The sequence below is a fragment of the Hippopotamus amphibius genome, chromosome 7 (genome assembly GCF_030028045.1).
Source record: "Hippopotamus amphibius kiboko isolate mHipAmp2 chromosome 7, mHipAmp2.hap2, whole genome shotgun sequence".
Lineage (NCBI taxonomy): Eukaryota > Metazoa > Chordata > Mammalia > Artiodactyla > Hippopotamidae > Hippopotamus > Hippopotamus amphibius.
The window spans coordinates 9,488,322-9,510,460 of record NC_080192.1 but is presented as its reverse complement, the minus strand read 5'-3'; the positions used below and the strand labels follow the sequence as shown (position 1 = coordinate 9,510,460).

At 46.8% G+C, this 22,139-nt stretch overlaps 2 protein-coding genes and 1 pseudogene across 3 annotated transcripts in view; all 3 read left to right on the top strand.

The window, feature by feature from the left end:
* Positions 1 to 1,495: 1,495 nt before the first annotated feature.
* On the top strand, positions 1,496 to 4,449 carry LOC130857333 (DNA dC->dU-editing enzyme APOBEC-3A-like). Of its 2 annotated transcripts, XM_057742894.1 has the most exons (5): positions 1,496 to 1,581; positions 1,888 to 2,032; positions 3,179 to 3,458; positions 3,891 to 4,006; positions 4,279 to 4,449. In XM_057742894.1, exons 1-5 carry the CDS (start codon positions 1,553 to 1,555, stop codon positions 4,291 to 4,293), a joined length of 585 nt encoding a protein of 194 aa, XP_057598877.1. In that variant the 5' UTR covers positions 1,496 to 1,552; the 3' UTR covers positions 4,294 to 4,449. The 2 variants fall into 2 exon arrangements, with proteins under 2 accessions (XP_057598877.1, XP_057598876.1); XM_057742893.1 differs by having other exon boundaries at positions 1,546 to 2,032.
* Positions 4,450 to 15,671: 11,222 nt separating this feature from the next.
* On the top strand, positions 15,672 to 15,796 carry LOC130857909 (small nucleolar RNA SNORA70; annotated as a pseudogene).
* Positions 15,797 to 15,891: 95 nt separating this feature from the next.
* The window catches only part of LOC130857574 (DNA dC->dU-editing enzyme APOBEC-3F-like), a 45,228-nt gene continuing 38,980 nt past the window's right edge, over positions 15,892 to 22,139 (top strand). The window contains exon 1 of the mRNA XM_057743336.1: positions 15,892 to 16,019. Coding sequence (XP_057599319.1) covers positions 15,892 to 16,019 — 128 coding nt within the window. The remainder of the gene's footprint in view (positions 16,020 to 22,139) is intronic.

Sequence of the window (22,139 nt, the reverse complement as noted above, 5' to 3'; positions counted from 1 at the left end):
AGGCTTGGGGTCTCCCAGGCTCCTCAGGTTACCCTCTGCCCCCAGCCCCAGGCTTCCTGCACCAGAGACCCTCCCTCAGAAACCTATGGGTGCACAGGGGAACCAGAAAAACATAGTGGGTTGAGTGATGAGGGGCCATTGGGGGTGCAGGAGGAGAGCTTGGTCTGCATCAGGACCACATCCTCCCTCCCTGGAAGGCAAGAGCTTGGGAATGCTGTTGGGGAGATTCTCAGGGACCCCCCCTGGTCTCTACAACCCCAGTCCTTGTAGAGATGCCATCTGCTCAGGAGGACTGGAGGCTGCTGGGTGTGTGAGGTCTGCTGGGTGTGCAGACTTTGACCTGGAAAGTGCAGGTGCTGCTCAGGACATCCCACATCCTAGGTCCGCTCTCACCCAGAAACCACCCACTACAAAAATGAGGGCAGAGTCACCACCCAGAGGACAATGTCTGCTCTCCAGGGCACCAGGTCTAGAGGACAGAGGGGATGGAAGGGCCTGAGCCCAGGGGTGGGTGTGGGGGTGGAGGGCACCCTCCATGAGGAGGAGCTCCCACCCTAGAAGGATGAGGATGCTTTGCTGAGTTTCCACCCTGAGGATGTGGGTGAGCAGCCTGGTTCCCAGTGCAGGCGGCCAGGCTGGGACTCGGGGGTAGCCAGCTCCCCTGGGAGGGAGTGCTGGGCCAGGACAGGGGAGTCTAAGAGGAGCAGGATGGGGAGTCAGTGGGACAGAGGGGCAGCCCCTCAGGGACAAACAGGGCCAGTTAGGACCGGGGGCACACTTGGGGCTGGAATACACAGTCCCCACAATCCTCAGGCCTGGAGGGGGACAGGAAGAGCACCGGGGGCCACACTTTCTGAGGTGGGTGTGCATCCCACAACCGTCTGTCCCTGTGCGGTCCTGGCCAAGCTCGGTCCCTCTGGGAGACTTTCTCTTCTCTGTGTAATGGGGTGAAAACGCCCCATGTCCATTCTGCTGGCCTTGCACGGGGGCTCCTAAGGACAGCTCAGCCCATGTGTGTCCCCTTCCCTTCCCCACGGATGAGGGCGGCTGCCTGCCTGTCAGACCAGCTTCTCCCCTCCCTGCCGTGCGCCCCACAGACCCCTCAGGCCAGCAGGGCCCAGGGAGCCTGGGCCAGGCCACGGCCCATGCTGGCTGCTGCAGGAGACTCAGCAATGGGCCGCCATGGAGGCTGTCCTCCAGGGTATGGACACCTGTCCTTTCACCACCTGCCTTGCTGGTCCCTGCTGCCCAGATGACCACACCCTCCCAGACCTCACTGGTGGCATCCAGGTAGGGCCTTTGTCAGAAGAGGGAAATGGAAACCTAAACTTGTCCATGAGGGTGTTACCTTTGGACAGAGAAGTTCACGGTTGGCATAAGTGGCCAGTGTTCAGGAAGGGGTGAGGCCCAACTCTGCTGACACAGCAGTTTTCAGGCGCTCTGATGGTATATAAGGTTCCTGGTGCTTGAAGAGCTTCAGGGAGGAGGCCACGGTCTGTGACAGAGCACAGACGTGGAGGACTCAGAGCTGAGACGGTGAAGAAACTGACTCATGGAGGCTAGTACAGAGCCCAAGACCAGGTACCACACCACAGGAGAGTGGGACAGCAGGAGCTAGGACAGGGGCGTGATGGTGGGGAGAGTCCATGACCCAGTCCAACTCCAGGCAGAGGGACAGGTCCTCATCGAGGCTCTGAGCACCCTGCATTGCTCCTGGGGGAAGACCCTGACTTCCCTGGGACCCCCAGAGGGGGTCAGGGATGGAGGCCTGGTGGCTCCAGCAGAGATGTGGGGTACAGGAGGAAGGGGTGCAGAGGGCAGGGAGGAGCACTGGGCAGTCCCAGAAGGAGCCCTGTGTCTTCAGGCTTCTCCCAGCTTTGTCTGTAGATGCCTGATGGATGACGAGACCTTCAATGAAAACTTCACAAATCAGAAAAAGCCTCGTAAGACCTACCTGTGCTACGAGGTGAAGATCCTGGATGGTGACACTAGGGTCCCTCTGGACGAGGACAAGGGCATTGTGCACAACAAGGTAACTGACCCAGCCCCCCCCGCAGCAGGCAGGGCCTCCCCATCATGGGACATTCAGGGTAGAAGGTTGTTAGTTGCACACAGGATGTCAGTTGCACACAGCTTGTGCTCTCTTACCTCTGGTCCCTGCCGTTGCTACTGCTGCTCTGCCTGGAATCCGGAGGGGACCCTTTCTGTGTGATTGGCAGCTTTGAGCCACATGTCAGAAGCCAGTCACAGCAATCCAGGCCCTGGCACTTCCAGCCCAGTGTCACCCCAGGCTCCAGGACTCAGCTACTCCTCTCTCGCTGTGTCTCTGGGGAGGGGTTGGGACAGGGGGAGAGGCATCTGGACAAAGGGCCAGCTTCTTCCCTAGATTCTGCCCGGGGCAGGCTCCAGCCAGAGAGCCCGACTTCTCCCTCAGTCACAACGGGCTTAGGCATGCCTGGCAGGACCCCTGTCCACTGGTTGAGAGATCCTGGCAAGAGCGCAGATCCCCGCAACCTCATTGCCAGCTGTCCTTAGTCCGGGGACGCCCCTCAGTCTTGGCCTCAGCACAGGCTGAGACCCAGAGTAGAAGCTTGTGGATGTTTCGGTGCGCGTGTGAGGTGGGGTAGGGGAGGAGCTGGAGAGCAGAGGGAATCACTCCAGGAGGAAACACCCACCTCCATGGCAGGAGACCAGTGCAAGCTCCCCTGGCCTGCTTCCTGCAGGGCTGGTCTAGGTGAGGCTCCTGAAGGCCCTACCTTGGGCACTAAAGAAGAGGGGCTCCAGAAAAGTCAGAAATCAAGATGGGTCATATTTTAAGGCAGTAGTTTAAAAATCAAAATGAACGCAATTCTAAGATGAATGAAACATCAATGAAACTGAGATGGATCAGTTTCAGTGCTGTGCGGAGACACAGGGAGCCGAGGGCCAATAGCGCGTCATCACTGCTCACCAGGATCTTTGCAAAACACGGATACTGTATCTCTCATGGAGTTTTGCGTTACTTTGGATCATGTCAATCCCGCATTGAAATATCATTCTCTTGGCGCTGAGGCTTGCCCCCACTCTAATTTAGAACTGGAGGCCAATGCCTCACCCACCTGCCTACTCCAGCCTCGCCCTCCCCCGCACCCCATCCACAGTAGAGGACAGGACACTTTTCTTCCTCCTTTTTATGTAGGGTGCTGACCAACCGGGGCAGCCCCGCCACGCAGAGCTCTTCTTCCTGGACCGGATCCGTTCTTGGAACCTGGACCGGAGGCTGCTCTACCGGCTCACTTGTTTCATCTCCTGGACCCCCTGTCATACCTGTGCCCAGAAACTGGCTATGTTCCTGAGGGAGAACAGCCACGTGAGCCTGAACATGTTCGCCTCCCGCATCTATAGCCGCAACGATTATGAGGCTGGGCTGCGCACACTGCAGGCGGCTGGCGCCCAAATCAACATCATGACCTTTAAGGGTCAGCATGGGTCTCCTGGGGGCCGGGTGGTGGCAGGGAGAGGTCTGCGGGAAGTTGCTAGAAAGGGGTGGGAAGGGTGGGGATCCCTGGTGGAGAGACCTTGGTGGGCTGCTTGAGAGGTGATGGTAGACACTGGAAGGAGTCTGTGGGAAGAGAGAGTTCAGGGGAGCAGAGCTGGTTTGGGGAGGTGAGGGAGGAGAGTGGGTGGATATGCAAGAAGGACTAGGGGGTTTCCAGAAAGAAGGAGAATGGGGCTGGCTCAGATTCCAGTTGCAAGAAAGAGTTGGAGGGATAAGCTATTGAGTCCCCAGGAGGAAAGAGAGAGGAGGCTGTGAAATGACGGGAAAGTCCGTCCGGAAGAGTCATTCAGCCCCGTGGCCCCAACCCTTCCCCAGACTGGAGCTCACCTTTCTCTCCCCTGCTCCATCCCAGAGTTTGAGCACTGCTGGGAAAACTTCGTGGACCACCAGGGAAGACTCTTTCAGGCCTGGGATGGGCTGGATATAGAGAGTCAAATTTTATGTAAGAAGCTGAAGGCAATTCTCCAGGTGAGGGTTCCTCCCTGCTGCTTCCCTGGACCACCTCCTCTCCTCTCCTCTCTTCTCCTCTCCTGGGCTTTCTCCTCCTCTCAGAGCCTCCTTTGGGGGACCGGTTCACTCCTGGGGCTCCAGCTCCATCCCGCTCTTCCCTTTTCACTTGGTCCCTCTACTTTCTCACTTGCTGTGTCCTTCCTTCCTTTCCCATCTTTGTAACATTCGCCAGACCTCCTCTCAGTTTTTGTTTCATCTTCCAACTGTCTCACTTCTTGCTCCCATCCTAGATTCAACAAAATTGAAGGATGGACATCAACGTCTCTAAAGAAGGCAGGAGACCCCTGTTGAGCAGCAGAACAAAACAGCTTCTTTCAAGAAATATAAACATGTCATTTGTTACCATCTTCAGATTGATCCAAAGAAATGAGCGAAAGGCAAATGGCTTATAAGAAATAGTTTTTTAAAAAAAAATCTGGGTAGATTTACTTTTCATTCAAACCTGTTATGTTCCAAATCTACATCAGTAAGATTCTATTCAATACTATAAGAGTAGTTTTTGATCTTTAGAGAAATGAATATTTTAATTGATTTTAAATCCAAAGCAATGAAATGAAATTTTAAGAACTTTGCACCAATTATTTTCCCTCAGTAAATGTATCATGAAGTACAAATAGTTCGTTAAAAGTTGCAAATGTGCAGATGCCTTTGGCTTTTGTAGTGGATCTGGTCCATGGTCGGGTGGAGGTACAGTGGTCACACTAATTCCTGCTAGTGTGAGTAAAAATGAGCTAAATCTCGTAGGGACGGAATCTAGGATTCAAAAATCTACAGTCATTGACAACCTATCACACTGCTAGCAATACTGTCTTTGAAATGACAGACCACGTGATAAGAGAAGAGAAAGCATGAGTCTAAATACTAGAAGGGAACTTTCAAATTTGCAGTCAGGTGAACACCAGCCATTACTCCAGCACCCACGCCACTCCTAATTCTACTGCCCTGGAGAGGAAGCTAGAGGGAGGGCCTTTCCTGCACAGATGATGAACTGGCCCCTGCACAGTACGTGGACCCAAGCAGGACCCATTTCAAGCACTGGATTTCTGTCTTGCCACTGACTCTGTGGGGCCTGAATCGAGCTGACTCAGCCCGCGGCGGCTGGTTGTCCTGCACAAGGCATCCAGGCAGTGAGGTCTCCCAAGGTCTCTCCACACAGACTTCTGCTCACATGCCAGGAACCCAAACTGTGTCATAGCCTCACACAATGACTGTAAGGGACCGGGAGCAGAATCACTTGGTTTGAGAACTAGAAGGGTAGAAAATAAGGGACAGGTAATGATGATGGCCAAGGAGGGAGGAAAGGACAAAGTCAGGGAGGGCTGGTGCCCCAGAGGGAAGGACTGATAGAACAGTGTGATGGGGGAGGGGGAGGGGAGGGAGGAAGGGGAGGAGAAGAGAGGAGAGGAGAGGAGTGGAGAAAAGCAGAGACAAAGGGCCAAGGGAGGGAGGACAAGGGGCCTAAGGACAGGATGCTGGGATGCAGGAGGAAGGGCAGGGACAGAGCTGTCTGGAGGGGCTAAAAGTCAGGCTTGTTTTATAGAAGAAGGCATGTGGGGAGGGTAAGATGGTGTGGGCCTGGCTCAACTGCTCAGCAATGCTGCTAGGACAGTGCCCACTGTTCCTGCTCTCCCAGCTCAGCTCTCACCACTGTCTCCTCTTGCTGGTGTCCTTGGGGTCCCAGATGGCTGCCTACCTCCAGACATCACATTTCATTCCAGAGGGGAAGAAAGAGAATGGGTCAAGCCCCAGACCTTCAGAGCCTGTACATCCTTTTAATGGATACTAGCAGTGTCTTGCCGTGAGAGGGGGCTGGTGGAAAAACTCACAAATCGCACTTTCTGTTGGTGTTTCACTTGACCCAGTTTGGGCTGCAGAAGGAACAAGAGCGGTTCTTGGGCTTCTAACCTGTAACACATGGAGACGAATACTGACTGACGGAGGGCTGTTGTGCAGTTAAACGTCAAGTGCTTAGCACGATGTTGACATAGTTATTCTTCAACAAATGATGATGTTACAATAAAAAAGAGAAGTCACTCATGTACTAAATCACTCAATTTACAGAGAATCCAGTCCTCTGGCACATTCTGGTTGGCACCGCGTGCAGCCAGGTGCAGGGGAAGACAGGTGGGCAGGCAGCAGTTGGGGCCTCAGCAGCAGAGAGGTTACAGGCAAGACCCAGGCCAGGCCAGCTCCCACTCCTGAGCCCGCTCCTCTGGGTGTCGCTGATGGGGCCTCACCTCCTCCCTGACGGGGTCTCCTCCCCTGACTCCTGGGGGCTCTTCCTGCACTCCTGACCCTATGTCTGGGCCTGGCCTCTTTCAATGGGTTCCACTGTGCTCTCAGCTGATGCCCTCACTTCTGTGTCTCCTCCCCACTCCTGGTACCAGTGTGCCGGGGAGTCTGCAAGTCCCCAGAGACGAAGGAGTCATGCCCACGGGAGGGAGGGTGGACTGAGAGGGGACCCCTTTTATTTGTCTTAATTTTATTTTTAATATTTATTTATTTGGCTGCTCTGGGTCTTAGTTGAGGCAGGGAGGATCTAGTTCCCTGACCGAGGCTCGAACCCGAGCCCCCTGCATTGGGAACGCAGAGTCTTAGCCACTGGACCATCAGGAAGTCCCTCACTTGTCTTTAAATTAACAGCTACCTTTGGTTGTAAACTCACCATGTTTCCCGGCCTTGACCAAGCCCTTTTTATGCACAAGCTCATCCTAACTTTACCAAATCTCAGAACAGGGAATTACTACTCAGTAATCTCCCAGGCAGACAGGGAGCACGTGTAGGAGACTTCAGGGCAGAGGAGAGGGACTGAGACAGGACCAGATCCCTGGGGAAATGTCTGGAGATGGGCAAAGGAGGGGCAGAGCTGAAGGCTGGAGGGGCCCGGAATGAGGGGACAGGAGCATTTGTCATCTAGGGAGCTGGAGGGGAGGTATCTTCATCATCCTGGAACCCTGTGAAGGTTCCAGGCTCGGTGTCAAGGCGTCAGAAGGTCCAGACACAAACGCTGCATCAGAGGAGTGCCAATGACAGAGACTACACCCCCGGTTCACTTTGAATTTCAGATAAATAAATAATTTGGAACTTGCTTAGCTAAAAATATGTTCACTTTTAACTGGGGTCCTATATTTTTGCTTGCTAGATCTGACTGCTCTTTTTGTGCAGGAGACATTTACAGGAACTCCCATTCTGGTCCTAGCCCCGCTTGGCTGAGCGGTGGTCCCGCATCCTCCCTGGGGGTCCTTTGGCCCCAATCTTCCCTCCGATGAGCTACCTTGGGGCACCCTGTCTTGTCCCCAGGATGGTTTCTGGTGTGCTCCAAACAGGATTCGGGTTAACAGGGGCATACTTCCTGCCTGGTTGTGGAATATCAAAAGGGGGAAGTCCTTTGAACATGACACTAAGAGACTTTGAGATGCACAAGTGTCATTGCACAAGCAACATTGCAACGTTATGAAAGGAAGGATAACTCTGTTTGCTCATGCAGAGACAAACATTTGCATACTTTTAGATTTAAACTGCAGAAAATGGTGGGTGTTTAACACAGCAGAATATTTGCTCTGAAATGTAACATGAAAGCTGAAGTTTCAGGGGAGGTGAACCAGCAGGGAGAAACACAGGGGAGGCTGAGCCCTCCTTTTATAAATATGGTAGCCAAGGGAGACAAACATGGTACCCAAGGGAGATGTTCATGGTTGGCAGAATGAAAATTAGAGTTTAAGCTGAAGGGGAACGAGCTGAGGGTCTGAGAACAGTGATATCGTTTCAAAGGCAGAGAAGAGTGAAGGGAAGGTGGAGCAGTGTATATTCTCGCTGATCAGAAGTGATGTCAAAAGATGATGGATCAAGACCCAGAAGTACAAGCACAGAACCATAAGGAAATGACTGTGGAAGTTGAAGAGGTAGTTAAGAGCAGTGGTGTTTGGCAGGCTTGGAGTTGGCAAGAATGACAGTGCAACTTTGCTTTTAGTTGGGTTTCCTTGTCATTTTGATTTTGTAATGGTGTGTGTACTTACATGAATACTTTCTAATTCCATTCATAGTAGGGACAGAACCCGTGGAAAATACTTTGTAATAAATTTAATAAGGAATGAATAAAAGTAAAGTACAAATTAATAGAAATCCACAGGTTTATAGGCTTTTGCTTTTGTTTTTTTTTTTTTTTGAACTTGAAAAACCACCCAAATAGTAAAAGAAAGAAGTTAGACAGCATGCGACAAAGGGTGATGCAGCTTAATATCACATGGGCCTCGTGGGCCTGAAAGCACAGCAGGGGCCCAACTCGGGGAGGAGGGGAGTGCTTGAGCTTGGACATTGCCCCAGACAGGGACAGATGTCCCTCCCCATGTTCTGGGTGAAACTGGGAATCAGAAAGCCCCAGGGAACCATGGTTGAAATAATCTAGCACCTGGCTTTTTTTCTGGGCTGCAAGAGGCTCAGGTTAAGAATTAGCATGTCTGTAGAGCTCATTTTGGGTTGTTGGTGCAAAGGAAGGTGAAGTACAAGCTGGATGTGAACTCCACATCAACCTCATTAACACCAAGCATTTACTTGGATACTGATGGGAAAGGTGTACTGAACCCAGTGGCCAATCAGGAACTGCCAGTTCTTGGAGGGTGTTTAGCTCTCATTCATTTGTACCTGAAATGTTTTTCTTCTGTATTATTAGATGTCCAGTCCAGCATGCTCTCCTTGCGCTGTCTGGACAGGCAGCTGTTTGGCACTAGGCAGGCTGAATGTCATTTGAAGAACATAATTTTGTGATCCCTTTCAAATTACCCATGACATTTTTCACAGAACTAGAATAAATAATCCTAAAATTTATACAGAATCACAAAAGACCCAGAATTGTCAAAGCAATCCTGAGATAAAAAGAACAAAGCTGGAGGCATTAACCCTCCCAGACTTCAGACAATACTGCAAAGCTACAGTACTCAAAACAGCATGGCACAAAAACAGACATATTGATCAATGGAATAGAATAGGGAGGCCAGAAATAAACCCACACACCTACAGTCAATTAATCTTTGACAAAGGAGACAAGAATATACAGTGGAGAAAAGACAGTCTCTTTAGCAAGTGGTGTTGGGAAAGCTGGACAGCTGTGTGTAAACCAATGAAGTTAGAACACTCCCTTACACCATACACACAAAAAAACTCAAATGGCTTAAAGACTTAAATATAAGACATGACACCATGAAACTCCTAGAAGAGAACATAGGCAAAGTATTCTGTGACATAAATCATACCAATGTTTTCTTAGGTTAGTCTCCCAAGGCAGTAGAAATTTTTATCTTTGCAAAAATAAACAAATGGGACCTAATCAAACTTATAAGCTTTGCACAGCAAAAGCAACCATAAACAAAACAAAAAGATAACCTGTGGACTGCAAGAAAGTATTTGCAAGTGATGTGACCTACAAGGGCTTAATTTCCAAAATACACAAACAGCTCATACAACTCAATAACAAAAAAACAAACAACCCAATCAACAAATGGGCAGAAGACCTAAATAGACACTTTCCAAAGAAGACATACAGCTGGCCAACAGGAACACGAAAAGATGCTCAACATCACCAATCATCAGAGAAATGCAAATCAAAAGTACAATAAAGTATCACCTCACGCCAGTCAGAATGGGCATCATTAAAAAGCCTACAGGACTCCCCTGGTGGTGCAGTGGTTGAGAACTCACCTGCTAATGCAGGGGACACGGGTTCAATCCCTGGTCCAGGAAGATCCCACATGCCATGGAACAACTAAGCCCGTGCGCTGCAACTACTGAAGCCCATATGCCTAGAGCCCATGCTCTGCAACAAGAGAAGCCACTGCAATGAGAAGCCCATGCACCACAATGAAGAGTAGCCCCTGATTGCTGCAACAAGAGAAAGCCTGCATGCAGTGACAAAGACCCAATGCAGCCAAAAAAAAAAAAAGCCTACAAACAATAAATGCTGGAGATAGTGTGGAGAAAAGGGAACCCTCCTACTCTGTTGGTAGGAATGAAAATTGGTGTAGTCACTATGGAGAACAACATGGTGGTCCCTTAAAAAACTAAAAATAGTTACCATATGATCCAGCAATCCTACTCTTGGACGTATATCTGGAGAAAACTCTAATTTGAATTAGACACATGTACCCCAATGTTCACAGCAGCACTATTTACAATAGCCATGGCATGGAAAAAATCTAAATGGACAGATAAATGGATAATACACTCACACACACACACACACACACACACACACACACACACACACACACACTGGAATACTACCCAGCCACAAAAAGGATTGAAGTAATGCCATTCCCAGCAACATGGATGGATCTAGAGATTATTATAATAAGTGAAATAAGTCAGACAAAGACAAATATCATATGATATCATTTATATATGGAATCTAAAATATAATACAAATGAATTTATTTACAAAACATAAACAGACTCACAGACACAGAAAACAAACTATGGTTACCAAAGGGAAAAGGGAGGAGAGAGGGATAAATTAGGAGTTTGGGATTAGCAGATACAAACTATTACATATAAAATAGATAAAAAACAAGGTCCTACTGCATAGCACATGGAACTATATTTTTTTTAAAAAAAAGAGTATACTTTTTAAAATTGTGGTACACTACACATATAACATAAAATTTGCCTGAAGAATACACTTTTATTTTTCATCTCTGAATAATGTCCCCCGAATAGCTCATTTATTCAACTTTGATGGCTGGCCTCTATTTTTTAACTTGATATTTAACTTTTCAAATGTGCCTGGAAGTTCGTGAGCCCAGAACTTTGAATGGGGGTCCAAGACCCCCAGCAGCTGTGCACCCTGCCTTGCTCAGCAGGGCTCCGCTTGCAGGAAGCAGATGTATGTGACCTACATGTATATTCAGATGTCACTGGATCTGTGAACACACCAGGCTGTTGTGGGATTTTCAATTGCCATTTTCATTAATATCATTAAATATAATCTCATCTATATAATTAAAACTAAATTTAAAATTAAAGAAAAAGGAGAAAGAAAGGTGTCAGAGAAGCCATACTTGAGAGGTATCACCCGGGCCCTGGGGTTTTCATTCTCCTGCTATATGATGACCCAGCTCAGCTGGGCAGCTGCAGGCCCCTGAACTGGATCCTGTTGTCATACTTAACTGCTTCACGCTCTCCTCCATGTTCTGCCTTTGGTTTTTGTCTTTGCTGCTGTTGGCCCTTGAGTGTGTGTGACCATATAACCTGGGGGCTGACCCTGGGTTATCATGACACTCCTGTGTTGTAAACTAAGGACTTAAACTGAAGCAGAAATAAGTGAAAATAAGCAACAGTCACTGAGTGCTGACTGTCCACCACATTTTCGCCCTCTTGTCTTGCATGAGAGTGATTGGCTCACTTAAACCTCCACCCAGCCCATCAGTGAAGATCAATCACTCTCACCTCCACTGCACAGATGAGGGAACTGAGGCTCTTGGGGTCAGAGGTCACAAAGTAGAGCTGGTCTGCACCAGTTGGCACCTCTCAGCCTACGTGCTTGAACACTTTGCCTGGGATGATTGAAGAAAGTCTGAAATCAATAATCAAGATTTTTCTTAATATAAAGATTTACACAATTTTACAAGCAATCTCCTTATCTAGATACAACTGGGAAAAAAAAAACCTTCCTTGCAGAGGAAGAAGTGGTTATACAGTTTCCTATTAGGAAACTATTACTTTTCAGAAAGGAAGTCAACTTGTCCTTTAATTTCACAGACAGAACTTTCCAAGATCTACAATAAAAATCACTTTCATTTCAAAGTAGAAGTGCACCACTAGAATGCTTTTTTTAAAGTTTAATTACATATCCAATATAGAAATTCTTTTATTGATAAGATTTAAATATGATACTATGTGACCACCAAGTGCTCACTCCCCAACTTAAGAAATAGATACAAACCGCCCATCACTGCCCTCCCCACCCCCAAATCCCTTCAGCTATAAGATTCAAGAAAATCATTCATGCTTGACTTCTAGCTCAGAAGTAAGTCTAGGAACATTCTTGTGTTTCTTCTGCCTGACTTTTTTTCTGCACAATATGTTTACAAAAAAGACGATAGAGCATAGCTGTCAAAGGCATTGGCTGTGGGTACAGATTTCCGGGGTCAATTCCTGGCAACTCTTCCTCCTAGCTGTGTGACCTCAGCTGAATGACTAACCCTCTCTGCGTCTCAGCACTAAGTGCAGGGTGGAAAAAGGATTAAATGGACAAGTACAGGCACAGCCCTGGGCACAGCACAGGCCTCTGGCCCCCAGGTCATAAACTGTACTGCACTTGAAACCATACTGTGCCCTCAAGTTGGAGTCCTGCTTTTCCTCCCATAGCGTGTCATAAACATTTCCTCAAGTCTTAAAGATTCATCATAAATGCATAACATTCGAATATAGAAACAAAGGCATCAATATTCAAAAGGCTGTATAATGTCCTATGTCTGGATATTTCCTAATTTATTTGATCCAAGCAATGCCCTAATGGAGCACCTTTAGGTAGTTTCCAAATTTTCAGTATTGTCAGTAAAGTAGCGACACTGAGTTTTACAAATTCTCTGGCATTTTGGACAGATGGTCCTAGAAAAGTTCTTAAGAGCTGGACACTGAGCTTTTGGTATACTTAGGTACACTTTCCTATGAAAATCTTCTTGGAGTTCCTCTCCCCTCAGGAGGGTATGAGAGGGGCCTGTGGGACCACCGTCTCCTGGCTCCTCTGCATCTCAGGGTGTCCCAGGTCAGGTGAAGAACAGGAGTCAACCTACAGGCTGAGAGGAGCTCAACCCCAAACCAGGTCCCGGCTTCTATTCTGGAACAAAATCCCAGTGTTATGGCAATTCTGTCACTCTGGATGAAAGCTAGACCTTACACAACAGGGCTCAGCAGAGTCATCTGGTTAGAGGCCCATGTTGGCCAACTGCTGCCCTCTAAAGGAGGAGGGGTCTGGGGGGACCTGGGGGGATGGAGGTGCCTGTGGGATGGGCAGTGGGGAGAAGCCCAGTGACAGGAGGCCAGAGAGTCAGTGAAGGAAGCCATCATACAGAGGAAGTCATCACACTGAGGAGGACAGCCCTGGGTCTCAGGGATGACCATGGACCCATTGACATAGAGCAAAGGATGAGATGTAGTCATATGGACCAGCCTAAATTCAGGGCAGAGTTGCCTGGAGGTCAGCAGCAAAGGAACCAAAATCTTCTCAGCTGGTCCCAGGTGGTTGGGGGCTCAGAGGGGAACGAGTGACTGCAAGGACCCCAAGAGCCTTCTGCACCTTCCTTTTCTCTCCCCGCCCTGGCTCCAGATGCCTGATGCCTCCAGAGGTCTTCAACTTCCACCATGGAAACTGATGACAGGCCAAAGGGCAGCACAAGACTTACCTCTGCTACCATCTGGAGTAACTGACCAGTGACACCACATCTTGCTGGATATTGATGTCCTTCACAGCCAGTTGTCAGCCAGGGACAGGCACAGACATGGCTGATATGCAGGGAAAGGGTGAAGCCAAAACTGGCCTCTGTACCCCAACACCAAATTAATTCTCTAAGACAGAGTTTTGAGTGAAGTAGAAAAGAATAGCTTTACTGCTTTGCCAGGCAAAGGGAACCATAGCGGGCTAATGCCCTCAAAACTGTGTGTCCCAGATTGGGATTGCCATACATACATTACTAATAAGAAAAAAAATACCACATTGTATGCTTTAAATATATGCAGTTTATTGTATGTCAATTGTATCTCAATAAAAGTTCTTAAAGAAAAAAAAAGAGGGTATACGAAAGCTTGTTGACAGATGGACCATGTGGATGAAAAGCAAGGAGATTATGTCAAAAAATGATGTATTTGTCTTATCTAAAAGTTAATTAAAATAAATTCTACAGGAAAAAAACCCCCACAAAAAACTGTGTGTCCCAACCTAGGGGAGTTTTGTGAGGAGCTTTATGGCAAAGGTTCAAAAGTGGGGTTGTTGATAAGATTAGGGTGTGTGCAGGGCCTGCACCACTCTAACCTGGTTTCGGGTAATCTTTTGATGAATTTTTCAGGTTCCTTTAATCTGGTCTCAGGTGGCCTTTTCTGGAATGAAGAATGCTACATCTTCCGTTTGTTTGGGGGGTCTTAGTTCTGCAAAGAGCTCAAAGATATTGTTATGTGTGTCACTTGAGCTGCTCCTCCCTTGTCTCTGTATCCCTTCCCTTCCCTGATTAGCAACTGTTTGAACCTGCCCTCTGGAACCCAGGGAAGGTCGTGGAGGCTGAACAGAAAGACTTCTGCACCCAGAAGACCCACAGGGTCCTGCTTGGTTTCACTCTTCCTTTTTCTTTGATACTCCTCAATCTTGAGGAGAACAGATGTTGGACCAAAAAAAGGAATAATTGTTTTGGATAGAGATGGTAATCATAAACTCGGCAAAGGAACTCTGTTTTAGGGGGACTTGGTCTTAAACCTCACTTCAGTTTTATCTTTCTCCAAATCTCCAGTGAATGGGGTGAAAACCACTCTGGCTACTTCCTGCTAAAATGAGCATACCCCTGCCTAAATTTTGGAGAATGGATACCAAATTAGAAATATATTTGATTTCCAGGTCCTGGATCTGAGTCTTGTATGACTGAGACCTCAATCCATTTGTCTGCCATTTTGGTGCAACAGACCTAGTTATAGGTAGGAGGTGTGACAACTTCTGCAATAGTCACTTAGTTTTACCTTGGATGTCTGAACCACAGCTATTCCCTTTTGACTTTCAAATGCATTCCCCTCCTTGATGGCTAAAGCAGATATACAATGCATGTATGAAAGGCCACAAAACAGGCTGCTTTGATCAGCAAAATATAAGTTAAACCATGTATAAGCCAGAGTGACTTCCTCATGCCTCAGTATGTGCAGATTTTTTTTTCTTTCATCATTTCTTCTCTTGATTGCAAGTATTTCAATAGAAGACATTGATAATCAAAATATCTGTCCCTCAATGCTGGGATGATTCAGCTGTTCGCTCTGGGTATAGATCATATCCCTTGGTGCTAGGCCTCCTTTGTATTTGCCTAGTTAATCTATGTTGGGGAAAAACCAGTATTGTGAACAAGCTCAGAGATACGCTAATGAGGAAATGTTTTATAGGCCATACATTTTATCATTTATACCCATTGTCACACAAGCATTGTACATATGCTTTTAGCAGTAGACCTAAAGCAAACAGAGGTAAATCATGCATAATTAACTTCATTAGGTAATTTTCCTTTCTTTCTAAACATCAGGGCAAAAGTGTGATTAACACAATACTTTTCATAAATACAGACTTCAATTAACAGAACTATTTTTTATCTATTGAAACATAAGCCTGCCATCAGATTCTTCCTTTGTGGATTTTGTCCTTTCTAGAAGTCACCCAAATATCAAGATTCCTGCACATGCCAGGAGACAGTCTTTCCCATTCACCTGTTAAGGCTGCTCAGAACCCAAGAATCTGCAATTTCTAGAGGGACCAGGCAGAGAGAAAAAAAGAATATTTCAATTTTTCCTACAGACTTGTAATTTGCCCAATTGCTCTAAGTCATACATAGCTTGAGGGGAAGGGCTTCTCTACGTCCAGAAAACACAGATCAAAACCAGTAAGAATTTGCAGCCAATTAAGTCAACCATGCTCTTTTCCCCAGTGTGCAATGGCTGTAAACAGCAGCCTCCTTGGTAGTGTATGCAGCCTGTTACCTGTATGGGTTGCCCTAAGGGACCTGGGAGACGCTCTTTCCAGGGAACATTCACGACTGGCATGTTGTGTCCAGTCTAGGCTCCAGACAGGTATGTGCATTATCTTTGGAAAGCCCCAAGGCACAGTGGCCATGGCCCACATTGGCCAAGTCATAATGTCCATCTCTACCAATATGCAGAACAAGGAGCATGTGATTGAGGCCCTACGCAGGACTAAATTCAAGTTCCCTGGCCGACTGAAGATGCACATCTCCAAGAAGTGAGGATTTACTAAGTTTAATGCGGATGAATCTGAAAATACAGTAGCAGAAAAGCAGCTCATCCTGATTGACTGTGGAGTTAAATACATCCCTAATCGTGGCCCCTTGGACAAATGGTGGACGCTGCACTTATGAAAGCCTTGGCACTGCCTCTTCCTTACTCATGCCCACCAATAAATCCTACTTTTCTGTCAAAAAAATAGTAATAAAAACCCATAAACATTATAACTGTATTCACCAGTACACTCAGTAACCAATCCTTTTCCAACTTTTTATGAAGCCATCAGATTCTCCATTAAGATTTTTAATTTCTCACCCAGTTCACTGGTATGATATGAAATTTATCGGAGACCCGTACTTGTCAAAAGGGTCCTTTGCATAAACCTTCTTGAAGATGAAGCCTTTTGTAAAGGTACCAGAGTACAACAATAACTGTCTATAAGTGACAGAAAGACTTTAAAAAGGCATGGTTAAACATCTGATTATACTGCAATCGGTAAATAGCCCAAAGATTCCATTTCTACTCTGAGACCAAGGTCTCAAAGTGGCACACAATGAGTGGGTAGAATTTTCCCAGAATGGCTCACCCCAAAACAATATATGAAAAAACACAAACAGCAGATAAGCTACGGCCACAAGGACAGAAAATCACAGGGGGTATAGTTTAAAAATTCCAGTTCCACTCACCGAAATAGGCCTCCAAACAGATTGGCTCAGTTCTTAAAAGAAAGCAAACACAGAATTGGCTTTCAGGGAGCCCAGAGTGGCTCAATTCCCACAAGGGACTGAATCCAGAATGGCTAGCCCACATGGAGTGGAGAGAATTCCCAGCCTTTCCATTCCTGTGACAAAACAGTTCTAGCTGTAGAACAGGATAATAACTTAGGCCGCCAGTCACAGGCCACCTTTCCTCCCTTTCTAGAATGTACATTGGCCAAACAGAATTACAATAGAATCTCATTCATATCTTAGTCATAGATTTATCACTGTAGGTTGATCAAGCTGCCAAAATTTTCCCCAGGGAAAATTATCGGATGGAATCGATGAGATGCTTCCCATATCCAATCAAAAAACATTCACGTATGACTGAAAACAAACTAGAACCATCGCTGGCAGACAGAAGACTTACACCAGAAACAAAAGCAAAAACAAAAAACAGAAAAAGTCAGACAGCATATAGATCAGAGTGGCTGCTTCCAAGTTCCACTAAACCCGTGACCTTAGTCCAAGCAGTGCCTTACAGATGGGATTTCCAATGGAAAATCCCCAGATGGAACCAAAAGTTCTTCAGAGGGACAAAGTTGAAGGAGCCCCAGGGTGCACATCCAGGGGACTTACCCAGATTATGGCAGAGGTGTCTCGATGTCAGATACCATCTTTCTCCTTCCCCTAAATAACTCCTTGGTGTGGGAAATTTGGACTGGTGTAGGCAGGAGGAAGAAGCGAGTGTCCTCAAGGCAAAGGTGGCCTTGGAAGCTGCTAGGATGGTCCCTCTTCTGTCACCCACTCCTGCCTCAGAGTTCCAACTGCCGGGATGGCAGATGGGATATGACCAGGGCTCGGCCTTTCCAGACAAGTGTCCTAGGTGATGTGGCCTCTAAAGCAATTTTGCAACCCTCTACTCCCTTGAAAGAGGATGGTGTGGAGAAAACCTCAGAGCATCCAATCAAACCAGGGGACCCTCCAGGGGCTGTCCCTAAGTTGACCCCACATTGGGTGCCAAATTTGAAGCTGAATCCAGACTCTGTATCCTGACATCAAATTAATTCTTGGAGACAGAGTTTTGGGTGAAATAGAAAAGAATAGCTTTATTGCTTTGCCAGGCAAAGGGGGCTACAGTGGGCTAATGCCCTCAAAACTGTGTCCCAATCCAGGAGGATTTGGTGAGGAGTTTTATAGGAATGGTTCAAGGGCAGTGTTGCTGATAAGGATTAGGGTGTGTGCAAGGCCTACACCACTTTAACCTGGTTTTGGGTAATATTTTGATGAATTTCTCTGGTTTCTTTAATCTGGTCTCAGGTGGTCTTCTCTGGAATGAAGAATGCTACATCTTCCATTTGTTGGGGGTCTTAGTTCTGCAAAGAGCTCAAAGATATTGTTATGTGTATCCCTTGAGGTGGAACAAGGACCCTGTCCCAAGGCTGCACTGTTGTTTCTTGGCTGCTCCTCCCTTGTGTCTGTATCCCTTCCCTTCTCTGATTAGCAACTGTTTGAACCTGCCCTTTGGAACTCAGGGAAGGTCATGGAGGCTGAACAGAAAGGCTCGTGCCCAGGTGCCCCACAGTGTCCTACATGATTTCAAAGGTGAAGCTCTGGGTGGGATTTTCTTGATTGTACATCTTTCCTCCCATCAAGTTTAGACCAAAGATTCTGGCAATGTGGAGCTGGGTGGAGACAGCAAAGATGAAAATCTGAGACATAGGGTGACCCTCAGAGCACCCCACAATTGTTAGTGTGGCCAAGACTGGCCCACAAAATAGCCAGAGTGGTTCCCTCTGGCCCATGGAGCAGAGCTGACACTGTGGCCCCCTTTGCCTGGCAAAGCAATAAAGCTATTCTTTTCTATTTCACCCAAAACTCTGTCTCCAAGAATTAATTAACTGCAGCACATACCCCCTCTTCTGTCCTGCCTTGTCCCTGGGCAAGGGTTGCCCTCCAACCAGGCTTGCTTGCCTCATGCACTATAAGCCAAAGGCTGAGACACTGCAGTTTGGGACGGAGAAAAGATTTGCTCAGGAGGCATGCAAGAGCAAACATGGGAGAACTGGAGAGGGCTTGGGGTATTTATGAGATAAAGCTAAGGTGTGGGGTGTGTGGGGAAAGGTGACTAGAGACAAGAACAAGGTGAGGTAATCATCATTCTGCACAGATGCAGCTAAGCTACAGGGTCTTCATGGGGGCACATACAAAGTTGGCAGCACCAGCTCCCACTGAGGGTGGTTTTTGACCCTCTGAAACCAAGCAGAACCCTGTGGGGCTCCTGGGCATGGGAACCTTTCTGTTCAGCCTCCATGACCTTCCCTGAGTTCCAAAGGGCAGGTTCAAACAGTTGCTAGTCAGGGGAGGGAGGGGATGCAGAGACAAAGGAGGTGCAGCCAGGAAATTATAGTGCAGCCTTGCGGCAGGGTCCTGGTTTGAGATTGCCTGAGGCCAGATTGAAGGAGTACAGGCCCTGCACATACCCTCATATTGTCAGCAACCCCACCCTTGAACTATTGACTTAAAACTCCTCACCAGTTTCTCTCAGGTTGGAACACACAGTTTCAAGGGCAGGAGCACTATGTCACCCTTTGCCTGGCAAAGCAATAAAGCTACACTTTTCTGCTTCACCCAAAATTCTGTCTCCGAGATTTGATTTTGCACTGGTGCACAGAGGCAGAGTTTTCAGCATCACCTCTGATATCAAAAGGTCACCCAAGGGACACTCATGCATGCCCAATTGGAGGCTCAGTGTTTTTTTTTTTTTTTAAGAACTTTTATTGAGATACAGTTAACAGACAATAAACAGCATATATTTAGAGTGTACAATTTGGTATCCCAATCTCCCAATTCATCCCCCCCCAAACCTCCCCACTTTCCCCACTTGGTGCCCATGTGTTTGTTCTCTACACCTGTGTCTCTATTTCTGCCTTGCATTTCCTCTTTCATAGTTGTTAGCATTTGCTTTATGTATTGAGGTGCGCCTATATTGGGTGCATATATATTTATAATTGTTATCTCCTCTTCTTGGATGGATCCCTTGATCTTTATGTAATGTCCTTTCTTGTCTCTTGTAACATTTTTTATTTTAAAGTCTCTTTTATCTGATATGACTATTGCTACTCCAGCTTTCTTTTGATTTTCATTTGCATGGAATATCTTTTTCCATCCCCTCCCTTTCAGTCTGTATGTGTCCCTAGGTCTGAAGTGGGTCTCTTGTAGACAGCATATATATATGGGTCTTGTTTTTGTATCCATTCAGCCAGTCTGTGTCTTTTGGTTGGTGCATTTAGTCCATTTACATTCAAGGTAATTATCAATATGTATGTGCCTATTACCATTTTCTTAATTGTTTTGTTTTTGTTTCTGTAGGTCCTTTTCTTCCCTTATGTTTCCCACTTAGAGAAGTTCCTTTAGCATTTGTTGTAGGGCTGGTTTGGTGGTGCTGAATTCTCTTAGCTGTTGCTTGTCTGTAAAGCTTTTGATTTCTCCATCAAATCTGAATGAGACCCTTGCTGGGTAGAGTATTCTTGGTTGTAGGTTCTTCCCTTACATCACTTTAAATATATCATGCCACTCCCTTCTGGCTTGCAGAGTTTCTGCTGAGAAATCAGCTGTTAACCTCATGGGAGTTCCATTGTATGCTATTTGTCGTTTTTCCCTTGTTGCTTTTATTAACATTTCTTTGTCTTTAATTTTTGTCAATTTGACTACTATATGTCTTGGCATGTTTCTCCTTGGGTTTATCCTGCCTGGGACTCTCTGCATTTCCTGGACTTAGGTAGCTATTTCCTTTCCCATGTTAGGGAAACTTTCAATTATAATCTCTTCCAATATTTTCTCAGGTCCTTTTTCTCTCTCTTCTCCTTCTGGGACCCCTATAATGCGAATGTTGGTGTGTTTAACATTGTCCCAGAGGTCTCTTAGGCTGTCTTCAGTTCTTTTCATTCTTTTTTCCTTATTCTTTTCCACATCAGTGATTTTCACCGTTCTGTCTTCCAGGTCACTTATTCGCCCTTCTGCCTCAGTTAATCTGCTATTGGTTCCTTCTAGTGTATTTTTCATTTCAGTTATCGTGTTGCATATCTCTATTTGTTTGCTCTTTAATTCTCCTAGGTCTTTGGTAAACTTTTCGATCTTTGCATCCAGTCTTTTTTCAAAGTCCTGGATCATCTTCATTATCATTATTCTGAATTCTTTTCCTGTAAAGGTGCCTATCTCCTCTTCATTTAGTTGTTTTTCTGGGGTTTTATCCTGTCCCTTCATCTGGTACAAAGTCCTCTGCTTTTTCATTTCTCTATCTTTCTGTGACTGTGGTTTTCAATTTCACAAGACGAAATACTGCTGATACTGCTTGATACTGCTGTCTGCTCTCTTGTGGAGGAAGCTATCTAGGAGGCTTGTGCATGCTTCCTGATGGGAGGGACTGATGGTGGGTAGGGCTGGGTGGGCGGAGCTCAGTAAGACTTTAATCCGATTTGGTGGGCAGAGCTCAGTAAAACTTTAATCTGCTTGTCTGCTAATGGGTGGGGCTGTGTTCACACCTTGTTGGCTGTTTGGCCTAAGGCTACTTAGCACTGGAGCTTACAGGCTCTTTGGTGGGGCTAATGGAGGACTCTGGGAGGGTTCACTGCAGTGAGCACTTCCCAGAACCCCTGCTGCCAGTGCCCCTGTCTCCTCGGTGGGTGGCTCAGTGGTTTTTGTTTTTTGTTCCTAAATTTATTTATTTAGTTGCTCCAGGTCTTAGTTGCAGCAGGAAGGCTTCTTAGTTGTAGCATGTGAACTCTTAGTTGTGGCATGCATGTGGGATCTAGTTCTCTGACCAGGGATCGAGCCCAGGCCCCCTATTGAGAGCGTGGGGTCTTAACCACTGTGCCACCAGGGAAGTCCCGGTCAGTGGTCTTAACCAATCTTAACTGGCTTGAAGTCAAACTGACACAGCTGACTCCAAGTTCCTAAAATAACAACTCCAGCAAACATCTTATTGTTTAGGCTATGTTAAGCTTAGAGTACATGCGAGTTTTCATAAAAACAATTACAGTGAGCTTGATCAGTGAAGGCAGTTTACAGTTTATTATTTATTGATGGCTAACTGATGTCTACCTCCGGTTCCACCCCAACTTGACTGCAGGTATCAAGGTGACACCTCCATGTGTAGCTGTTGCAGAAAAGTCCAGAAGGCTGTGTCCACAGCCAGATGTAGGAGGGGGTCTGTGGGATGGAGAGAGTGGGGGTCACTATGGATCCAGACTGTGATTGCCTTGAGGGTGGGACCATGCCTGGCCCAACCTAGCACCCCAGGTTCCTGCCCAAAGTGTGTCCCTGAGTAGGTGCTCAATGAGCTATTGTTGAACAGGTGAGGGAATCAATGACTGAACCAGCCTTCTTTTTTCTGTGGAAGAGAACAGAGTTCCAGAAGG

Coding starts and splice junctions, on each gene's coding strand:
- LOC130857333 (XM_057742893.1), top strand. CDS start 1,631: ATGGTGGGGAGAGTCCATGACCCAGTCCAACTCCAGGCAGAGGGACAG. Junction 2,033..3,178: donor AGGGCATTGTGCACAACAAG/GTAACTGACCCA, acceptor CTTTTTATGTAG/GGTGCTGACCAACCGGGGCA. Junction 3,459..3,890: donor CAACATCATGACCTTTAAGG/GTCAGCATGGGT, acceptor GCTCCATCCCAG/AGTTTGAGCACTGCTGGGAA.